General features: G+C 43.2%; 1 protein-coding gene across 1 annotated transcript; it reads left to right on the top strand.

Moving 5' to 3' along the window:
* Positions 1-5,763: 5,763 nt before the first annotated feature.
* LOC145391162 (zinc finger MYM-type protein 6-like) lies at positions 5,764-6,672 on the top strand. The gene has a single exon (XM_080265840.1). It carries the CDS (start codon positions 5,764-5,766, stop codon positions 6,670-6,672), a length of 909 nt encoding a protein of 302 aa, XP_080121966.1.
* Positions 6,673-8,389: the final 1,717 nt, after the last annotated feature.

The raw sequence follows: 8,389 nt of genomic DNA, 5'->3' as shown, positions 1-8,389 counted from the left end.
GTTACTTGTAATATTAACACCATACAAACCATCACTTTATTACAAACTAGGAAGTAAAGCTGTTTTTATTTGTCTTAAGAGTGTAACTGGGATGGTACGTTTCCTCCTTATATTGGCAACACTGAAAGAATATTATTTTTGGCTTAAATAACATTGTTCAGGTACACAGGCGATACATAAGTGATCCAGTGTTGTAATAACCATATACACACCCGCCTGTACCAAAAACACACAGCTGGCAGGGGAAGTTAGTGAAATATCGTCATTTTTATGCTGGTCACCGCGGAGTGAGGATGGAACGTCGCTCCTCTCTCTCTCTCTCTCTCTCTCTCGTTAGCCAGTAAGGAGAGATGAAGTTGACGGGAAAGCAAATATCTCCATGGCAACGCAGACTCCCGGTCTTCTTGCAACTGACACTTGAGAATTCCTAACACATCTTGCTTACCGACTTATTCTGCATATTAGACCTAGTTAATGAGTTTGGAAGTTAGTGTATGAAACAAAATCTGAAACTAAATTATAGCAACGACTAAATTACCGTCTTTGAGAGGAATGATGTCAGTGATGCTATACTCCTTCTACATTAACTTGGCCAAAAACTGCCATCACTCTACTCTGAATTGTGACTAGTAGCCAGAGATTAACACTAGTATATGATGCCAGTCACGAATAAGTGATATGGAATGGCTGAAGAGAATACAGGCTGCACCTAAAAATGCCGTCTCTCCATCATGAATGCCAGGCTGTAAGAATTATAGTTCCCCACTAGACTATGATGCTAGTCACGAAGAAGTGCTGCGAAAGGGATGTACAGCCACAGCAGACTTTTTCTGTCACTGAGCTACGTGAAATAAGCTACAAGAGAACCAACACCTGGGCTAAGTTATGGTGAAACAATGTCAGGAAGCTAGTCACGAAGAAGTGCTATGAGTACAGCCACAGCATTGTATTTTTCTGCCAATCAGCTGTGTGAAATAAGCTGTAAGACGACGACAATTTGGGCCATGTTAAGGTGAAAGAACTATAGGCAATGTGTTATTCTGTGCACCAGGCCAACCATCTCAGAGTACTATGAACAGAACAGTATTGGGGTTGGAAAGAAACTGATTGCATTGCTGATGAATCATATATATATATATATATATATATATAAGAATGTATGTACAATGTGTGTGTGCATGTATTTGTATGTATGTATGTATGCATGTCTAAGCATGTACAGTATGTGTGAATATGTATGTATATACTGTATGTATGATGTATGTGTGTGTGTATGTATGTATGTATGTACGTATGGTGTATGTACGCAGATGTCCACTACAAGCACTACACCATTTCTTGTTTACACACACACACTTTTTCAGCCACCTGCTACGTGAAATAAGCCGCAAAAGGACGATATTTGGACCAAGTTAAGGTGCACCAACTACAGTCATCTTTCACGGTGATTATTTAGGGCAGCTTTCTCTTTGCCTGTCACCTGAGACACTGTACTACTGAGCAACACATCAAACCTTTACCCACACCACGTTGGTTTATTGCTGGAGGGACACAAGGCCAGAGTGAGAGCAGTGGAAACGAGTTATTTGAGAGAAGCATGTGCAGTTACATGGAGAGACAGACTGACAAATAAGGAAGTGAAGGAGCGTTGTGGTGTGGAAGTGGATGTGTATGTAAGCGTATATAAGTTTATGTAAGTGTATGTATGTTTTCATGTGCAGTTACATGGAGAGACAGACTGACAAATAAGGAAGTGAAGGAGCGTTGTGGTGTGGAAGTGGATGTGTATGTAAGCGTATATAAGTTTATGTAAGTGTATGTATGTTTTCATGTGCAGTTACATGGAGAGACAGACTGACAAATAAGGAAGTGAAGGAGCGTTGTGGTGTGGAAGTGGATGTGTATGTAAGCGTATATAAGTTTATGTAAGTGTATGTATGTTTTCATGTGCAGTTACATGGAGAGACAGACTGACAAATAAGGAAGTGAAGGAGTGTTGTGGTGTGGATGTGGATGTGGATGTATGTGTATATAAGTGTAGTTATGTGTATGTATGTTTTCATGTGGAGTTACATGGAGAGACAGGCTTACAAATAAGGAAGTGAAGGAGTGTTGTGGTGTGGATGTGGATGTGTATGTATATGTATAAAAGTGTAGTTATGTGTGTTTTCATGTGCAGGTACATGGAGAGACAGGCTTACAAATAAGGAAGTGAAGGAGTGTTGTGGTGTGGAAGTGGATGTGTATGTATGTGTATATAGCCTAAGTGTAGTTATGTGGAGTTACATGAAGAGACTGACAAATGAAGACGTGAAGGAGTGTTGTGGTGTGGATGTGGATGTGTATGTATGTGTATGTAGCCTAAGTGTAGTTATGTGTATGTTTTTATGTGGAGTTACATGGAGAGACTGACAAATGAAGACGTGAAGGAGCGTTGTGGTGTGGATGTGAACGTGATAGAAAGCGTTAGGAGAAAGACACTGCGGTGGTTTGGCCATGTGCAGAGGATAAGAGACCGACAAGGAGAGTGTATGTGGGTGAGGTGGAGGGGAGGAAAGGGAGAGGGAGGCCGAGGATGAGATGGAGGGATGGAGTGGAGAGGCATATGAAAGAGTGGGGTTTGAGCTGGGAGGAAGGCAGTCAAATGGCAAGGGACAGGGCGACATGGAGGCGACTTGTTTGTGGCCACCCCTCACGGGAATAAGGCGTCTGGCAATAGATAGGTAGATAGATAGATAGACAGACGTTTATTCTAATATGATAATGATCCCCATCCCATTTCAGCTGGGTTGAAAGCCAAGTGTAGTCAGTTTCGAGGGTTGATTTGACAAGTAACCAAGGAGATTCACATTACCCATAACTAAGGCTCATTGAATTTCACGTAACCATGACCTAATACTGTATTCAGGTGGGGGGGGATTGATTTGACTAGTAACCAAGGAGATTCACATTACCCCATAACTAAGGCTCATCGAATTTCACGTAACCACGACCTAATATTCAGGTGGGGGATTGATTTGACTAGTAACCAAGGAGACTCACTCCTACCTTAAGGCTCATCAAATTTCATGTAACCACAACTTAGTATTCAGGGTGTGGACTGATCTGACTAGTAACCAAGGAGACTCATTCTTACCTTAAGGCTCATTGAATTTCATGTAACCACGACTTAGTATTCAAGTTGTGGAGGGTTGATCTGACTAGTAACCAAGGAGACTCATTCGAATTACACGTAACACAACTAAGTATTTGGGCTATGACTGAGTAATATAATAATAATAATAATAATAATAATAAATACTGCACGACACATTAACTGTATGAAAATCAGCTTATGCTATACTACTACCATCATGTTAACTATCCTACTTAGCGATAGGATGAGGGAGCATCCAGAAACATTTATCTATCTATCTATCTATCTATCTATATATTGCCAGATTCAAACAGCCAGGGGGAACAAGGCGTCAGGGATGATGATGATGATGATTTTGATGATGATGATGGTGTAGGAGGAGGAGGAGGAGGAGGATAATGATGGTGGTGGTGGTGGTGGAGGCGGTAATAATAATGATGATGGTATTTAAACATAAATCGTGCTAGTAGAAATACCCGGTATTGTGTTGCCAAATATACCTTACAACACTAGATACAGGAGTATGGCCAATGACAACACCAACATGATACATAAACAACAGGCTTAATTATACTGTGAACTGGTGGCCACGGTAACAACTGGACCTGCCATCGTCACTTGTCCATCAATCACATCTCTTAACCATACTGTAGCTTCTTCTACTCTCTGACTCACGGCCATTCTCTCTCTCTCTCTCTCTCTCTCTAAATCATAGGCTATCTCTTAACCATGCTGCAATTTCTTCTTCTTCTACTCTCTCTAACTCATGGGCACTCCCAATCACACTCTCTCTCCAAATCACATCTCTTAACCACACTGCAGTTTCTTCTACTATTTTTAACTCATGGCCGCTTTCACTCACTCACTCTAACTCATATTTCTTAACCATACTGCAGTTTCTTCACTCTAACTCATGGGCCCTCTCCCTCTCTCTCACAATCACATCTCTTAACCCTGCTGCAGTTTCTTTTACTCTCCAACTCCCCCTCTCCCAACCCTGGGGTCGCCAAGCCCTCAAAATATCAAACATGTTCAATTCCCGATTCTGAGATGTTTGCAGCATATATTCACATATTGGTTGAGGATTTTGGAGATCGTGTTATATACTGCTGATAAAGTGGCCAGTCCTGGCTCAGACTGAACGTGGACGGTTCACGTTTGCAGGACACAAGCTGTTATTCACGTACCAAACGCGTATGGCACTCAGGGATACCAACATTGAATATACATTCTTATAATTTTATATAAATAAATATATACATAAATACATAAACAAGAATCAACAATTACGTTTATATATTTTTCTTTACTACGAATTCCGCCACAAGTCTACGGATTTTCCGCTGATGTTTTTACTAACACGCTGTATGGCTGTGGGCGGAGGCACGTCTCAGGCCACCACTCGACCTGTACGGTCGTAACGGCAAACACTCTTTACCAACTTGTTCATCTTCTGTCGGTAAGTTGATGTATTTTTACTCGTATATTGAATTGCAATGTGCTGTATACTGTAGATTTCACTCAGTCTTTCTTTCTTTAAAATTCCTAGGTAAATATGAGAAAGAAACTATTTCACTTGCCGACGAAATATTGCACCAAAGTATGTCAGTGAAAGGCACCGTTCACTATATTTAGAGAGCGAGAGGGACAAGGAAAGAGGAGGAGAAGGAGGGGGGCAAGGGAAGAGGTGGAGGGGAAGGGGGCACTTTCCTTGTCCCCTCCCCCTCCCACACTTTCCCTCCTCCTCTTTCCTTGCTCCTCTTCCCCCTCCCCCTCCTACTCTTTCCTTGACCCCCTCCCCTCCTCTTTACTCTTCCTTCTCCTTTTTCCTTGTCCTCTCACCCTCCTCCTCTTTCCTTGCCCCCTCCCTCTCCTTTTTCTTTGTTCCCTCCCCCTGTTCCTCTTTCCTTGCCCCCTCCCTTCCTCCTCTTTCCTTGGCCCCCTCCCCCCCTCCTCTTCCTTGGCCCCCTCCCCTCCTCTTTCCTTGGCCCTCTCCCCTCCTCCTCTTTCCTTGGCCTCCTACCCTCCTTCATTTTCCTTGGCTCCTTCCCCTCCTCTTTCCTTGGCCCCCTCCCCCTCTCCCCTCCTGGCGGACGGTACCAAACAGCATCTTTTGTCTGATTTATTGTTAAGCAAGTATATATTTCATTTCAGATTCTTCAGTGACGTCCAGAAAGCGGGTGTACAAAGAAGAATTCCTTGACATTGGGTTTACGCTTCTCATCGATCGTGGGGTTGAAAAACCTCAATGTGTTAGATGTGGGGAAGTGCTCAGCCATGAGTCGCTTAAAGAAAACAAGCTCGAGCGCCATCTCCACGGAAAACACCCGACGCTGGCGGGGAAAGACCGCCAGTATTTCAAGAGTAAAGAACAACTGCAGCGTCAGCGGTTAGACACCCCTATGAACAAAGGAGTGTATTCTGTTCGACAAGCAACAATTGCATCCTATCTGGTTGCAAAAAGAATTGCTAAGTGTAAACAGCCACATACAATTGGGGAAAAGTTGGTGAAGCCAGCAGTCCTTGATGTGGTTTGTACTATTTGCGGAGATGATGCGGTGAAGAAAAAAAAAAAAAAAAAAACTATTCCACTGTCAGACAACAAAATTAGCCGACGGATTCAAGGGATGTCGGAAGACATCAAAGAACAGGTAGTGGCTGCCATCAAGGAGAGCGGAAACTTCAGCTTGCAGTTGGATGAGTCAACTGACGTCAGTGACGCTGCACAGCTCTTGGTATATGTGCGGTACCAAGGGAAGAATGACATGGAAGAGAAATTCCTGTTCTGTAAACGACTGGAGACAACAACAACAACAGGTGAAGATCTGTTCAAGTTGGTTGACAGCTTCATCAAGAAAGAAGGCCTCAGCTGGGATCAGTGCTTCAGTGTGTGCACGGGTGGTGCACCTGCAATGCTAGGGGCACATCAGGGTTTCACCGCTAGGGTGAAACAAGTCAACACCGCAGTGATAGTGACTCACTGTCTGCTCCACCGGGAAAACCTTGCCTCCCGGAAACTGTCACTTGAGCTTAACCCTGTGATAGAAGATGTGATTCAAATAGTGAATTTTATTAAACCATCAGCTCTGAATTCCAGGCTGTTCAGTCAGATGTGCTGTGATATGGGGTCGGAATATGAACACCTGCTTTACTACTCTTGTGTCAGGTGGCTGTCCCGAGGGAAAGTGCTCCAGAGAGTGTTTGAAATGCGTGCAGAGGTTGAAATCTTCTTGAACGAGAAGAAACATGCACTGGCATCAAGGCTTGCAGAACCAAGGTGGTTGCTTAAACTGGCATATCCAACAGACATATTTACAGTGTTAAATCTGCTGAATATATCCACGCAAGGAACAGAAAAAACTCATCTCTTTGTGTCAGAAAAGCTCAAGGCATTCAAGGCGAAACTGCGGTCGTGGAAGGGAACGACTGAGCGGGGGAAAACTGCATCCTTTCCACTCTTGAACCTTTTTCAGGAAGATGAAGACGTCACGCTTCTGGATGAACAAAGTGTATTGATGAGCACCTTGAGAAGTTGAGTGAGGAGTTTGACAGATATATTCCGGATGAAGAGTTGCATGAGAAATACAAATGGGTGCGCAGACCCTTCGATGTCCACGTCAAAGACCTCTCAGAAGAAGAGTCTTCCATCCCAAATCTGCAAGAGGAGCTCATCGAGGTGCAACATGATGAAACAGTCACTAGCAGTGTTCTGGACTACTGTGAAGGAGAAACCAGTCCTCGGCAGTGAGGCTGTGAAAGTGCTGTTGCCGTTCGTTACAACCTATTTGTGCGGATCAGGGTTTGCATATCTGGCTGCCATCAAAACGAAAAGCAGACATTGGTTGCAGCCTGAACATGATTTGAGGGTAGCACTTTCTACGACTGAGCCACGAATGGAGAAGCTTACCAGCGATATCCTTGCCCAAGGCTCTCATTAAGATCATTTTATCAGTTGATTAAAAATATTTCTAGTTTTGTTTGTCTTTGTGCAATGCGACAAAATATTATTTCAGAAGTGGATGTTTTGGTTGAAATTAAGCCTTTAAAATTCTATAACTACAAAAACATTTAATGATGTTAATTTTGTCTTTTTCAACCTTACAGTACCTCTCTTACACGGCTATTAATTACACTTGCCCTGTACTGTTACAGCGTACAACCAGTAATATACAATAATACATTACATACAGTGTATAAAACCAGTGGGTCGCGATCATGGCTACATGTGCAGGATTGGGGTCGCCTGGAAAAAAGGTTGGCAACCACTGCTAGAACTCATGGGCATTCTCACTCACTCTAAATAATATCTCTTAATTATACGGCAGTTTCGTCTTCTGCTCTAACTCATGGCCATTCTCACTCACTCTCTCTCTCTAAATAATATCTCTTAATTATACGGCAGTTTCGTCTTCTGCTCTAACTCATGGCCATTCTCACTCACTCTCTAAATCACATCTCTTAACCATGCTGCAGTTTGTTCTTCTGCTCTCTCTCTCTCTCTAACCCACGGGCAGCCACTTACATCACTGCAACCCACCCAACCATCATGACCTGCAAGTATTATCAAGAGGATGGAGAGGATAGTGAGCGAGAGACTAACGAGACGAGTGTATGTGAGTGAGGTGGAGGCCAAGGATGAGATGGAGGGATGGAGTGGAGAGGTATATGAGAAGGCGATGCGAGTTGGGAGCAGGGAAGCGAAATGGCGGACAGGGTGACATGGAGGCGATTTGTTTGTGGCCATCCCTTGCGTGATGAAAGTGTCTGGCGATAGATAGATGGATAGATGGAAAAAAAGTTGACAAAATGCAAAGACCTATTTTACCGTTAGTATATAATAATAAAATCTGTCGAGTATATCAATAAGCTTACAAAAAACAAAAGCAAAAATAAAAGTCTATTACAAAGAAAATGCTCACGGTAAACATCAGGTGGTTGCCATGGTAACGAGTCGTCCATCTGGCCTTCTCCACCAGTCATGTTTGGCCACTATTCTGCACCAAACTGCTGCATACAACCACCATGCCACCTGGGGACAAATACCAACAGTTAGAATAAGGCGGCACTGAACTGAATATTGCATTCCCAGCGCCTGTCAGGGATCATATGGCACTAATTCACAGCCAAAGACACATGATAAGCAACGGAACAAATAACTGGTGAGAAGACAGTAAGGGAGAGAATAATGACTAAAAGATGTTGACTTCTTAACTGAGTTCAATATTGGATTCCCAGCGTCTGTCAAAGACCATA

This window comes from Coenobita brevimanus, chromosome 17 (assembly GCF_032717465.1).
Source record: "Coenobita brevimanus isolate Jiangsu-jjx chromosome 17, ASM3271746v2, whole genome shotgun sequence".
Lineage (NCBI taxonomy): Eukaryota > Metazoa > Arthropoda > Malacostraca > Decapoda > Coenobitidae > Coenobita > Coenobita brevimanus.
The sequence above is the reverse complement of the archived record's forward strand: the minus strand, read 5'-3'. Positions and strand labels throughout refer to the sequence as shown.